The sequence below is a fragment of the Lynx rufus genome, unplaced genomic scaffold (genome assembly GCF_022079265.1).
Source record: "Lynx rufus isolate CCGP_SWC_20201006 ecotype Redwood Valley unplaced genomic scaffold, mLynRuf1.p SCAF_6, whole genome shotgun sequence".
NCBI lineage: Eukaryota > Metazoa > Chordata > Mammalia > Carnivora > Felidae > Lynx > Lynx rufus.
This window is the reverse complement of record NW_025814878.1, coordinates 73,894,437-73,910,071: the sequence shown is the minus strand read 5'-3', so window position 1 is coordinate 73,910,071 and position 15,635 is coordinate 73,894,437. Positions and strand designations below refer to the sequence as shown.

The 15,635-nt window shown below is 35.3% G+C and overlaps 1 protein-coding gene across 1 annotated transcript in view; it reads left to right on the top strand.

Moving 5' to 3' along the window:
* The window catches only part of BCKDHB (branched chain keto acid dehydrogenase E1 subunit beta), a 203,976-nt gene extending 188,681 nt beyond the window's left edge, over window positions 1–15,295 (top strand). Inside the window, exons 10-11 of the mRNA XM_047102644.1 lie at window positions 12,854–13,002; window positions 15,066–15,295. Coding sequence (XP_046958600.1) covers window positions 12,854–12,994 — 141 coding nt within the window. The 3' untranslated portion in view covers window positions 12,995–13,002; window positions 15,066–15,295. The remainder of the gene's footprint in view (window positions 1–12,853; window positions 13,003–15,065) is intronic.
* Window positions 15,296–15,635: the final 340 nt, after the last annotated feature.

Here is a 15,635-nt window from a genome sequence, read left to right as displayed (position 1 = left end):
GGGAGACCCCATACTGCACTTAAATTTACACTTTAACTTCAGATTAATTTAATTGCAATGTCTTATTTGTTGATTGTTGTTTTAATTGCAAAAAAAAAAAAAGAATTTAATCTTATTCTCAAAAGACATTTCTTTACTCCAGGAATTTTCTTCAGTACTGTTAGAGCTCTACTAAGTGAGTTAACCGTGGAGAATAGCTATAAAATATTTACTGCAAGGAGAGGATTAAATTTCATATTCCAATTTAAGTTAAAGGCTAGGGTAAAACTTGTAAACCTGTGTGTATTTAAACTATTTTTCCAATCTATCAAAAAGCTGTCACATTCTTATCAAATCACTTAGCTACTTAAGTTAAATCTTGATTTTCCCATAGATAAGGAAATGAAAGGAAGCGAGTTTCATTTCCTGATGAAGCACTTAAATTATTGTCTTTACTCTTACAGTAAAAGAAACTTTAAGCTCCCAGCCTAACCACTGGTGGAACATTCAGGTTTTTTCCTCAGAATTCAAAGTCAGTTTCAGAACTCACAGTGGCAGTTTGTGCCCTGCACTCAATCAAACCAATAGTAGAAACAAGATCTATTCATGTCCTCCCTTCCCCTCATTTTCCCGTCTTCTCCCCAACAAGTATCTAAAAGAAGCCAAACAAATAAATCTGAGCTTCATCTGCTGTACCTCTAGAGACCCATCTCTTCCTAATGACCACCGTGACTCAAGACTCTATACTGCTAATAAGCTTTTTATTAGACTTAATATATATACATACATACATATATGTATATGTATGTATATATATATATATATGTATGTATATATATATATATATATATATATATATATATATATAGGACTTGGCATAAACCAGTAGACAATTCCACCAGTTTCTCTTTCACAGGTATAATGAGAGCACTAAATACAAATTTTGCCCTATATCCAAGCAGTATTCTCTTGCCTACTCATAAATCTAAAGCCCTGTGCAGGATACCTAAGAGTAAGCAGCAGAGCTGGTTTGAATACCAACAGAACTGTGGGCACCTGCGTGATGTTGGCCACCGCACTTAACCTTTGCCAGTGGCAAGGTTCGCTTTGACACTCCATAGGGTTGTTGAAAGAATTGAGACTACATAAATAATTGTACTTGTTTATTATTAAACAAGAACATCTCTTTGGTTACTATTTAGTAAATGTCTGGGCTTTTTATTCTCTGTAAACATGTACATATTCCTTTTTCTGAAGTGACAGGCATATGCACAAATACATTTCTTTTCCTGTAAGCCTCCATATTGTTTCTCGGGATATTCACGAGGATGTGTTGATACATACAGAATTATTTGTGTCCATGTGTCTATGCCCAGTAGGGAAATGCCTGTGATCTCTGTGGGGGAATCCGTGCTATGTATTTTAGCCTGATTCCTCATTGAGGGACCTGATTGAACTTTTATAGAGTTCAGCCTCAAGTAAGTAGATAAAAAATAGTTAGTAAATGCTTTGGTCCATTTAAATAAACTGTGTGAACATCACCCTTTTACAGAAACTACATAAATTGAGTTCATCCAAAAACAGTACCTTTGGCATTTTTAATATTATATTTTTGCACTTAACTATGAAATTATCCAGAACCAGGTCCCAGTTACTCACCACCTTTCCCTAGTGTGTCTGTTGTTTTATCAGGCTTATTAGAAGTTTGTCCACAGTGAGCATGCAATATGGTCTTTGTGAGAATTGGGTTCATCTTACCTGCATACAATTTACCCAGTTATAGGAGTAAAAAAAAGGAAGTATGTGGATTTTTCCCCTCATTCTGAAATATCTCTTATTCTTGAAATTCTGAAAAGGTGTGTATGCAAAAACATAGACATTTAATTTGAAAAGCTTCTTTGTAAGAAATATGAACCAACTTTAAAGGTAGAAACATAGATCTGTAAATACAGTAAAGAGGAAAATATATTTTGGATTCTGCATTTTATTTTAATTGAATGCAGACAACAATTACAAGTGCTAGATTTGTTTTAATGAAAAGGTTAAACTCATCCTATTAGCAAAAGTCATCTGCGTGTAAATAATGAGAGCCCTAACAAGCCTCTTCTTACTTAGGTCAGAGACTCCTGCCAAAAACTTGTTTGCTTTGTTAATTTGTTCAGTTATTAAACTTTGGGAGGGCTGCTACTGCAGGGATCCAATTAACACATTTTTGCCTACATCTCCCTAATAATTGGTGATAGCCTTAGAACATTCATTTCTGTTGTGCTTTTGTTAGTAAAATTGTAGTTATCTGGTGACCAGAATTAAAGTGCTGAAAAATAACCTGGTCTAATTTATTCATTCAGCAAAACCCAGCTTAAAGGCTATGTCGCTGTGACACCCAAGATTAACTTTAAAAAAAAAAGTGTGTTTAATTTCAGTAAAAACATTGACACATCTCTTTGGGCATTCTGTAGATAAAATAAAATTGATTTTTCCCTTTTCCTTGCCTTTTCTACATTTAGCAAGTTGCTTTAGCATGTTTTAAACATAAACTAAAACATAAACTAGAAATTTGACATATTTAAAGAAAATGAAAAAGCAGTAAACACACACACACACACACACACACACATGAAACTTTATATTGTAACAAGAAATCATTCGTAGAATAGCAAATATTTTAGCCATCATTTCTTTATCCAGCTTCTCAAGCTTTTTAGAAAGATGGTGCTAAATAGGGGCTAGTAGTTTCGTTTTGTGATCAGCCTCAAAACTTAAAAACAGGTTGCAGAATTGGGACAGTGACAGATCCTAATAGAAGTTTTCCTAGTGCAGGTTCAGTTTCCCAAATTCTAAAAGAATCTACTTTTTGTGTCACGAGACAAACGAATCATTAAGCTGCTCTTGCCAAGGATTGATTTCTGCCTTCCGAGGACCATTTGGTAGCAGTAGAATTCTATAGGAATAATTTTATGGTAAAGACAATCAGAAAAACGGAATGCTTTATAAAATCATCAAAAGTTGCTTTATAGGAGTATTTGAAGTTTCCTGTTGTCAAACAAAAGCAAGAATCCTACCTGACAGAGAGTGGTTTGTTCGTGAGACGACCCAGTACTGCACGCCGCTTATGTTTATCGTTATGCACCCACATTCTCAGGAAATTCCACTTTCAAACTTTGCTGCTGCCGATGCTTTCTTCTATAGGGAAGAATTGAGAACTATAAAATTTGAGAAGCTTCAGCGTCTGTGGAAATTTGAGAGCATTGCCTTTTTTTCCCCTCTCTATTGAATACGAATTGTTTTAACAAAAGCATTGTTGCCGCGGTACGTTTTGAATGTCTGCACATTTATGTATCTGCACATAGGATATCTGAAAAGAATCTTAACTTTAAATTTTGAACTTTTAAAGCCTCAGAACAGAACAGACTGACTGCTGCAAATAAGCACGATGCTTCTTTGCAGGAAGACTTAATGAAGAAATGACCTTTTTAGCTGCTGTTTCTCACCGTGCTGGTCAGGTGAAGGTGATGCAGCAGCTCAAGACAGTATCTGGGGCAAAGTTGGGAAGCAGAACCAAACTTTTACCGGTTTTACCTGGAAAACCAAAGTGGTTTGGATGGGGTGCTAGTTTTACCTCTGTGGTTGCTAATTTAGTTTTTATGAACAACAAAATGAGTTAGTGTTTGTAAAGTAGTTAGTTCAGTCCCTGGGCCATAATGAACACTATGTACTTTCTTAAAAAGTGGTTTTAGAAAACATCAGAAATTGTAGACATGAGTTATCACTTACTTTCACTTATTTTCTGATTTTAAAACAGTGAAATTTATAAAAGCCATCTTCTGAGAAACAAAAGCAATCCCTTTTATATAATAGTTTGTTTTAATGTTATAGTTTGATTTTAAAATGTGTTCTACTTTAGTTTCCACAGTTAATATGTTGAGATTCATAGATAATTTTATAGTAACATGTTTATATCTTAACGACTATAGAATTTGAGGCATGAATCATTTCTATGCAGATTTTAATATCATACTCCAACTTTGTTTTAGGTAGCTAGACTATATCCAGGGAAACACATTTAGTTCAGAAATAATATTTCTAAGTTCAGAAAATAAGCTTCCATTTTAAAAATGGAATTTGAATTTAAATGAAAATCCTAATTTAGAATTCAGCTCCATTCTTTAGCTAAAGAAATCGTAGAAAACAAAAATTGTACCAGATTGCCAGTAATTTGCATTCAAGAGGAAGAAATGGGTTTTTTTTTTTTAAAGTCCTCAGATACTGAAGACATTTCAGCGAAGTTAAATAATAGAAATCTCAGCTTTTAATTTAGTCAAGATTATGATTCTACAGAGAAGCCTTGCTGAAATACATGTTTTTGGGACAGACTATACACGTTTTTAGGTATTATAGAAAGCTAGATAAAATTATATTACTCATATACTGTTTCAGTTAGTTGCACTGGTTCAGCTGTGTTTTAAACGTGAGAAGCTTCAAATCAACAAGTGTTTGTTGAATGCATCTTGTGTGCATATGGTATTAGAAACATAAAATAAACATAACTCTAATGTTTGAGGGCAAATTAGGGACTGTGCTATCTGAAGATTTAATTTCATAGGTCTGTGTTATGTGGAAAATTGGTACAGCCTAATATGTCTTCTAAGCTATATTTTAAAAACATGATACATACTACTTAAACCATTATTTAAATGAAAAATAATATGTTACATTAGTAAAAGTTGTATTTATTTAATTCAGTAATGAAATTAATTTGGAGTTGCTGGCATAGTGCCTTCACAGGTTTCTGTGACTCATTTGCTAAGGAAGTGTGATTCAAGACACCAGAATCATTTTTTTCTCATCTGCTAAAGCTCATGTTTTGGCTATGGGCAAGTTTTGATGGCAGATTTAAATCAAATTTAAAACAAATATTCTCTGATAGTATTGGGAGGCTGGGTGATGTCTAGCCTTACATAGATAAGACTAATCAACTTAAGTCTCTAAGTTCATTGACTTTATGGCTATCAAGTTTACATCATCTGGTATATTCAGGTCTTTTTCATATTTTTTAGAGTTTTACTCTTGCACTGCTCATTATGACCTCTAGACAACTAATTGAACTTAGAAGCAAAATCTCTTGTTTTATTGTTAATTTAACAGTTTAACTAAATTAGGACTAAATGGTATTGGAATTCAGGTTGGAAAGTAAGCACATCCAAAATAATTTAAAGCTGTGTATTATTTTTTTTCTCCTGGAGAAGAAATGATAAGTCTGTGATCTATGTCTGGCTTGGTACTTATTACATTTATAGCTTAATTTACTCCCATCCTATCCCCCTCTTGGAAACAAAATATATTCTCATAGTTTAAATGGGTTATTGGTGGCATAATAATGATTATGTGATATATTTGGGACCTTTTTGTTTGCAAAGTAATTTAAAAATCAATTTTCTGAGCTATAACTTTGAAATTAAGTAATGAACTGATGTTTCTCATTATTCCAAGGAGGAACATAAAATCTTGATTTATCAGGTAATCCTATAGGCAATGTATGCCTATTCTGACTTGTGATGTGTTTCTCATTACAGTGTCCTGCCTTTCTGACCTTCCATTAAATGTTTAGAAAAATTAGTTTTTCAGGAAAATTTAAGTAATGTAAACAGCCTATATCAGCTATAAGAAATTAGGTACATATATAAAAAACCCTGAAGTTTTCTTATCTCACTTTTAACTTTTTTTCACAACTTTCCAACTCAAGAAGATATGTGGTCTTACACAATAGGCTGTATCCAACTTTCTGTCGTTAGAAGAACTGAATAAAAATTATCCAGAATTTTTCCTAGAAAGAAATCCAAGCCTAGGGTTGCCTTGAAATAAAAAACAAAACCAAATGGTTACTTTAAAACTAAATTAAATGATACTGCATGGTCTTTATTCTTTACTGTTTTTCAAAGTATATATAGCCCTGATTACATTCAATTAGGTTGGGCTCTTTTACTTGTAACCATCCAGTAGCTAACTGACAGCCTACTTTTCTATAGTGGCCCTGCTGGGAAATTATGTTCTTCTGGGGGAGAGGGGGTAGATTTTTTTTAACCATTTCCAGAACTCTTGACTTTCTTATCTAGCTACACAATCTGTCATTCCAGCCCCAGGAACTGGCAATTTGTGTCCACATTCCCTGACTCCCACCAGGGGGCAGCACCGGACCCTTTCTTTCCTTGAGGCCTGAATGTAGCCTGTTTCTCTCATAACCTCAGTGATTTCCACCCTCCTTCCTCATACAGCACTTAGTTATTTTTGGTATTTTCTTACATTTTTTAAGGCTTAGTAAGTCTCCAGTAACGGGTAGCTGTTCAGGCACAGTGCTATAAGGGATAATACTTCTCAGTGTTGACCGTTCTGTGTATCAGAATCTTCTCTTCATTGATGATTTGATCTATCATTTCAAATACTTTGTGTTTATTATAACTTAGAAAATCTTAAGAGAAAACAAAAACCTAGCAATTACTGAGCACTATGATGTGTCAAGCTTGAAACCTGGTACTCTTCATATGCTACTGCACAATCTGGAGACGCAAATAGGCAAAGTAACAATAGAGTTATGAAACAATAGGATAATATAATATTTTTCAATACCTCTAATTTGCTATTGAGTAAACAGGGGCTTGGAGAAATGAAATCATAGGAAAACAAAGATTCCCTTTAAATAGACTTCCAAATTCCATGCTGTATCAATTATATTATACAGCTTTGCCATAAAAACAGTGAAAAGATTTGTGGAGAGAGTGATTGAAGCCACAATGTGGAATGCCTGAGACTGATTTCAGTGCCATAACTCCTGTGACATTGTGACAGGAGAATTTATGGTTGATATACTTAAAACTTTAATGGGGAGATGAGGTTACATGTTGAGAGATTTTGTGAGATCCCGTGAAAGCCCTAATATATTCATATTTGCATGCACATACTATACAATCTATATTACAGTCACTAAAACACAGGACTGAATGTAGTACACTTAATTTTTAGAAATGTATTGCTAATTTTATTTTTCTTAAAACAATAATGGATCCAATTTAATTAATTTTTACTTGTTCTCTCTTACCTGCTAAAAAATATGCAGGATCTCTGTCCTCTGCTATCTTTTTTTTTTTTTTTTTAATTTTTTTTTTCAACGTTTATTTTTATTTTTGGGACAGAGAGAGACAGAGCATGAACGGGGGAGGGGCAGACAGAGAGGGAGACACAGAATCGGAAACAGGCTCCAGGCTCTGAGCCATCAGCCCAGAGCCCGACGCGGGGCTCGAACTCACGGACCGCGAGATCGTGACCTGGCTGAAGTCGGACGCTTAACCGACTGCGCCACCCAGGCGCCCCTGTCCTCTGCTATCTTAACAAGATACTTAAAACTTTGTTTTGTTTTGTTACAAATAGGCAAATAAGGAATATATTTCATTCACATCTATAGTTTTTATGATTTGGAATTGTTATTTCAGATTGTCTGCTTCCTTTTCTGGTTATAATATGCATAGCAACCCAGATGGCTAATATGTAAACAATTTGAGTTATGTTGATTTAAATCACTTAGGATAACTCAGGAGGTTGCTGATACCCGGGACCATCTGTTTATTGCTCTATGTGTGACTTTTAGGCTTACATGTGTGCTTTTCAAGTTCTTTACATGTCTTAGCCTCTGCCTTCCTTATGTATAAGACTGCATTTAACCCATTATGCCACTTGAGACTCTGTTCTAAAACCTCCATCCCAGCCTGCTTTCTATTTTACCATTCTTCTTTATTCCTATTTTTATCTATCTATCTATCTATCTATCTATCTATCTATCATCTTTCTTGTTATTACTATCCTCAATAGTCATTTTGCAGAAGAGTGTCTAGGAACACGGGCTTTGCAGTCCAGTTGGAATCTTAATTGGCTATGTATGTAGCTATTTGACCTTGGACAAATTCTTTCACCTTGATTTCCTCATCTGCGAAATGGAATATAATACCTACCTCATAGATTTGTTAGAGATAAAATATAAAGTATAATTCATTAAGTACCATTCCTGTTACATCGTTAGTACTGGTTACTATTATTAACATTTTATTTTAAAGGTTTTTTTTCTTTGTTTTTTTGAAAGAGGGAGAGCAAGAGCAGGGGCGGGGCAGGGAGAGAGGGAGAGATAGAATCCCAAGCAGGCTCATGCTCTGTGTGGAGCCTCATGCGGGGCTTGAACTCATGAACCACAAGATCATGACCGGAGCCAAAACCAAGAGTCAGATGCTTAATTGACTGAACCACCCACGCGCCCTATTGTTAACATATTTTAGAAAAAAAATTTCTCATAATGACAGATATTCAGAAGTAAATTTTGAATACCATATACTAGAATGTCACACAATGGTCTTTTGGAAGGAATTTCTGTTTCCTTTTAAGCACCTGATTACTTATGTGAAAGCACACACCACAACAAAATGTATGTAAGTGTAACTAGGCGATTGCTTCAGGGTTCATGTTCACTCCTTCTCACTGATCTATGGTGATACTTAGGACCATGAATAGCTGGAGAAAAGTTTCTCTTGGCACCTGTCTGGTTCTCTTCTGATGTCCCTGGTTACATATTACACTGCAATCTGCTTTGGAACCTCACAGTTACATCTGTAATTGTCCCATGTGGACTGAGCTGCTCCACATACAAGCTCTCCAAGGAGAGGAGCAGAAACCGATGTTTCCCATGTTAGCCCCTGTGCTGGACATGACCTGTAGTTCTCACAACTCTGTGGGTTAGGTAATTATTTCTTCTTTAATTTTATGTGGGTTACTATTTTTGAATGAAAAATCATAGAGTTTTTATTTTTTTATTTTTGAGAGAGAGAGAGAGCATGTGTGTATGAGCAGGAGAGGGCCTGGGGGGATGGTGGTGGGGAGAGAGAGAGAGAGAGAGAGAGAGAGAGAGAGAGAGAGAGAAGAGAAAGAATCTTAAGTAGGCTCCACACCCAGCATGGAGCCGGACGAGGGGCTCCATTCCATGAACTATGAGATCATGATCTGAGCTGAAATCAAGAGGTGGCCACTTAACTAACTGAGCCATCCAGGAACTCCAAAAAAACATCAGTTTTTAAAATAAGTGTACTTATTCAGTCAATGGAAAAGAAAAATACAGTTAATCTGGCCTGTCTTGGAAATTCAGGTACATGGTTACTATAATTATGGTGTCATAATGTGGTATATAATAGAGATGTGATTTCTGGAGGATTAATCTGGTACATTGATCTACAAATCTGCTGATGAAATTCAAATATTTTTTTGTAAATGTGTGTGTGAGTATAGTTTCTGTATGAAAAAAACAGGGTGAACAAGGTTGCCCTGTTTTGATGGTTGCAAAAAGAAACATATAGCCACACATAAATCATTTGTGTATGAACCAGTTCAGTAGGAAGTCACTGTGTGCAGCTGCTTGACCCAAACATCTTGTTTCCAATCTCTTTACAAGAAGTTTTAACACAAGTCCGTGGAAGGAATAACTTAAATCTCTAATATTACTTCAGTTAGCAAAGCATTAAAATTTCAAACTGTTTCAGTTGGTTAGGGCCTATCCTTACAAAAATTGAGCCATAGTCCTCTGTTATCTATCCTTATATTATCCTCCATGATTTAAAAAATATACTTTATATATTTACATATAGTACTTTATAATCCTTTAATTCCATTTAATGTACAGTAATTATTTCCAAATTAAGGAAATGCTACATAAGAAGTTACAAAACTAACATAAAATAGTAATTTTTATTCACATAAAGAAGGTGATCCTTTACTCTTTTATGTCAGTGTCATTTAATTACGAAAGTAATACTGTTTCATAAAAACTCAAACAATACATTTAAAGTGTGAAGTAGAGTCCTTTCTCGAAAACCTCTTTGCCTCAGAGGGTGACCACTGCTTATAGTTTAAGTGTGACATTTCAGACCTTTTTCTGTGCCCATGCAAACACACAGAAGTATCTTGTTTTTGTTTTTAAATTTAATTTATTTTTTTAAATTTACATCCAAGTTAGTTAACATACAGTGCAACAATGATTTCAGGAGTAGGTTCCTTAATGCCTCTTACCCACTTAGCCCATCCCCCCTCCCACAATCCCTCCAGTAACTCTCTATTTTGTTCTCCATATTTAAGAGTCTCTTATGTTTTGTCCCCCTACCTGTTTTTTTTTCCATTACCTTTGCTTCCCTTATGTTCATCTGTTTTGTACACACAGATGTATCTTGTAAAGAGTGACTTTAACATTCTTGAGGAATTAGGAACATTGCTATTTGAAAAAAAAAGTTTGATGATGTTAGTCATTATGTTAAAAGGAGTCATTTTCACAAATACTAGCAGATCGTTCTGTTGTATCCCAGCTTTCCAACTTTGAAAGAGCAGTATTTTATAGCAGGTGTAAAGTCAAGGGCATTTAGTAAAATGTTTTCCCTTTGATTTTCTGTACTTGCAGTTATGAAGAGTAAAATAATCAGGGAAGATGGGGAAAAGCCCATATCAATTAAAGTAATAAAACTGAGTTAATCCCACATCAATAATTTAAATCCCTTTAAAATTACTTGTTGCAGTCAAGAAACAATCCACCTGTCTTTTTTTTTTTTTTTTTTTTAGCATATTAGTAGTGGAATTTCTTAGGTTACTCTTGAAGCCTTATGTATATAGTGTTCTCAAGTTGTTAATGAAGGTTTCCTGTTGTGAGGAAAAACTAGCACTTACTTGGTGTTTGATAATATAAACCACAGTGGTTATGGGGGCAGAGTGAGGTCTGTTAATGGCCGCTTGTATCTTGATGCTAATTTGTTCTGTTCCCAGGCTCCTTCTGCCCTAATATGCTTGTCACTTAAAGAAATATCCACAGAGGATAGGTATTGAACATGAGTTGTCATGTTTCCTTCATGTAAAACTTTCTGCTCAAATGAAAATGTCAAATAATACAATAGCCAACTATGGAAACAGCCCAAATGTCCATTGACTGATGAATGGTTAAAGATGTGTATGTATATGGTGGCATGCATGTATATACACATATTATAAATATGTAAAATATATTTTTAAATCATATATACACACACATGCACACACACACAATGGAATATTGCTCAGGCATAAAAAGGAATGAAATCTTATCATTTGCGACGATGTGGATGGAGCTAGAGAGTATTATGCTAAGTGAAATAAGTTAGAGAAAGACAAATTCCATATGATTTCGGTCATATGTGAAAATTAAGAAACAAAGGAGAGAGGCAAATCAAGAAACAGATTCTTAACTATAGAGGACAAACTGATGGTTACCAGAGGTGTCAGTGGGTGGGGAGGAGGGGTGAAATAGGTGATGGGGATTAAAGAATGCACTTGTGATGAGCACCGGCTATTGTACAGAAGTGTTGAGTCACTGTATTGTACACCTGAAACTAATATTATACTGTATGTTAACTGGAATTTAAATGAAAACTTTGAAAAAATAAAACATTTGTGTTAAGCAAAAAAAATAAATAAATAAAGTGCAGTTAAGTAAAATATGTAAGCAAAGGTGAACCTCAAATCCTTTGTAAAGCAAGGTAATGTAGAATGCAGGTGCATAAAAAAACCTAAGGGTTCTGTTGTTGCTGTTGTTTTGTTTTGTTTTCGTGTAGCAGACACACGGTGCTACATTTGTTTCAGGCATGCAACTTAGTAATTTGACACGTTTATACATCATGCTATGTTCTCCACAAGCGTGGCTGCCTCCCATTACATGGCTATTACAGTATCATTGACTGTGTTCCTTACGCTCTGCTTTTTATTCCCATGACTTACCTCATTCTCTAACTGGAGGTCTGTACCTCCCTCTCACTTTGCTCAACACCTCCACTCCCCTTCTTTCTTGGCAACATTCGGAAAACACCTAAGATTTAATTTGAGGTAATAGCTGTGAATGGTAACATTAATATCATTTTCATAGGAATAGTTTAATCATATATCTCTCTTCAGATTTTTTTAACCTCCTAAAAATTTTAAGTATGAATTTGCCACCTGAATAACTTTTTTTTTCCCCCTGAAGATAATTTCCTACAGGATTCTTCTGTGGTTGGGATTTTACATTTTTGAACCAGAGCTCTAGCTTCATGGAGTTCATTGTCTCTCAGGAGAGACAGATAATTAGGCAACTTGCTGATCTTTCTGAGTTCAGTTCTGCGAGAGCTCAGGGCAGAAGCCCCTCTCTTATCAGTGGTGCAGGGTTGGGGAAGTGCCACCAAGGAAGGCTTCCCAGCAGAGGTGACTCCTAACATGATATCTGAGAGATGTGCACACATCAGTCAGGCAGAGAGTGATGGGCTTGGGCAGTGACTTGGGCAGGGGACCATCAGCATCTACAGAAGCCTAGCCATGAGAGAATGCAGGCACAGCTAAGTACCTGGTAGATGTTCAGTGTGGCTGTGTAGAATAATTACAAACATAGATTATGAACATAATGCATGTCCATTGCATACAGGAACTTGAAAAACACAGGAAACAAGAAAAAACATATACCATCACTAATTTCAAGCCGCAGAGTTTCCTGTGAACATTTCATTATGATTTTGTCATGTATTTGTAGGACAGTGTGTTTGGTATAATCCCAATTAGACTTAAGCAGTAGAGGTATGTGTAGGCATAAATTCAAATGCCTGTAGATGAAAACATTTTAAGTAAAATTGGGATTGAGCCCAACATGCTGTTTGTTACTTTATTTTTTAACTTTTTTTTACATTAAAATATACTTAATTATTTTAATGCCCTTGGATAAAACTGTATTCTAAATGAAAATATTTCATCTCTGTGAATAAAAGAGAATATTCTTGAAGTTAACTATCTGTGTTCTTCTCTGCAGGAAGAATGTTTCCTGAACCTAGAGGCTCCTATATCAAGAGTATGTGGGTATGACACACCATTTCCTCACATTTTTGAGCCATTCTACATCCCAGACAAATGGAAGTGCTATGATGCCCTCCGAAAAATGATCAACTATTAACCATATTGGTAAGTCTGCCCTGCATTTTGAGAAAGCTAGCATGCCACTCTCATGAATGTACCATTTTTACGAAATTTTTTTTAAGTTTATTTATTTTTGAGAGAACGAGACAGAACACGAATGGGGGAGGGGCAGAGAGAGAGGGAGATACAGAATCCGAAGCAGGCTCCAGGCTCCGAGCTGTCAGCACAGAGCCCGACACGGGGCTCGAACCCACGAACCCTGAGATCATGACCTGAGCCAAAGTCAGACGCTTAACTACCTGAGCCACCCAAGCGCCCCACCCATGAATGTACTATTAACCAATGGCAATGGTCATCAATGTGTTGGCAATTTCTAAAACAAAATGTGGACTTAAGAAAAAAGTTCACATTCATAGTGGTATATTTACATTGAATAGAAACACATCGATTATTATTATCTGATGTATTATCGGATATCTATAAAACAGATGTGTGCACATATTAACATTGAGGAATCAATAAAGAGGAAGGTGCATATGCTCTGTGCCATGGTTGGATTGCAAATATACCTTACTCCACGGTTCCAGTTTTATCCTCATTTCTGTATATTTTTACCAGCTATTTAAACTGTTCATGCAGAGGGTTAATTTCTGTTATTTAAAAATGGGCCTTCAAGCACCATTAATGTGGACTCCAGTGAATTAAACTATATGATGATCCATAACATACAATTTGTATTATCTAAAAACAGGTTTGTTGAGCAGGAAACTTATTTATTGTGTATAGGGAAGTTTTACTTAAAAGAATCCAGAACCACTGCCATTTCCAGATTCCTTTCTGGCAAGTGAATGTTTTGGCTTTTTTAAAGTTTATTTATTTATTTTGAGAGAAGGGGGAGGGGTAGAGAGAGAGGGAAAGAGAGAGAATCCCAAGCAGGCTCTGCACTGTCAGCACAGAGCCCAACACAGTGCTGCAACCCACGAACTGTGAGATCAGGACCTGAGCTGAAATCAAGAGTCTGACACTTAACCGACTGAGCCACCCAGGCTCCCCCAAGTGAATGTTTTTATTTCTTTTTTCTTTTAAAGTGAATGTTTTTAAATTGTGGATAATAAACTGATATTTATTCATTACGATTTTTCATGTCATGCTTACCCCTTTGGCAGTATTGTTCTAGCAAAAATGAATACCATTAAAAACCGTTTCGTTTTCAGGGCTTTAATATAGAAGTTACTATCACTGACACACTGCTCTATTTTATCTTGACATTTTTGAAATACATAGATAGGATTAAATTTTAGATTTAACGTTTGAATATTAACATGTGATATTTACATTTTAATATCTAAAAATAGTAATAACAATACATTTTGAAGAACCACCATCTTGCTAAGAAAAAAGGAGAATAGACTCTGTATAGTAATGTAAGCACATACTTCTTCAAGATAAGAAATTCTGTAATTCTTGAATTCTGTGTTTGAGGAGTAAACCTAGCCCACCTAAAAGCAGAGAGATACCTTTAAATTTGTACACAGAGAGAAAAAAATCCGCCCCCCGTCTGCCACTGTGATCCCCAATTTTTTGCAGTTCTATTTTGACAATGTTGCAGATGTAAATTTGGGCCCTTAGTCCCAAACACCAGGAACATATCCCTGGTGTTCTTTCAGACAATAGTAGATCTGGTGTCCTCTGAATGTCTATGAAAGCCACTGGCTTCTACAGTAAGTCACACTTACGACTAGTCAGAGGAACGCCATCTTTGTTGTCCATCCTGTACCTTCCATGGACTATCTCTAATGGACAGTCAAGGTAATAACAATGTGTGGCCATAGTATGTAGGTGCTGATTTAAATTTGGGTATATATTTCTTTTTAAACATAAAAAAATGTGTAAGCCTATCATGAAAACATGACAAAAGAAGAAATAGTTTTTCTGTGCTTAAAGCAAAATATGGCATTGAGGAAAATAGTCATGCAGTTAAGAAATCTGTTAGTTCGTGGTGGCCAGAATGTCTATAATTGTTATCAAATTTCTTTTACAGAAAAACTGGAAGATTATAACTAGATACGGAAATATTTTTCTGAACATTTTTCTTTTTATTTCCTCAGACTTCTCTCTTCTTGAAAAGAGTTTTTATGAACTGAACCACCTTGGATATTGGCTGAAAATTTTAAATTAGTTATGGTATTAACACATATGAATCGATGATTTCCAGTAAGAGTGTCTCAGATTAACTTTTTTAAATGTTCCACTTGGTAGTCTTATAAATTCCATTTAATTACATCTGTAAATATTGGATTGGGATAATATTCAATAAAGCAAAATCAGATTGTCCTCAGGTCATGTGTCCTTTTTTTTTTTTCATTAGTTAAAAGAATTTTAGTCAGAGTAATAGATTATCTTGTCAATTAAATCTGAATGAAAGTGAAATGTTTAGAAATGCAGATTTTCAACTTCATTATATTTATTATAGTTCTTTGTGGTTAAGATGGTTGTATGTATGAAACTTGTGGAATATTTTTCCTCGTCCTTCTCTCTTGTCTCAACAAGATCCACTGATGGACATACTCACTTTTTCTCCAGAAGCTGGCAGGCGTGGCAGGATTATCCTTGCTGCCTCGCTTCCCAATTGTGGGAGCTGGACAGTATGAGCCTTTTTTTTTGTTATAAAATTGCCA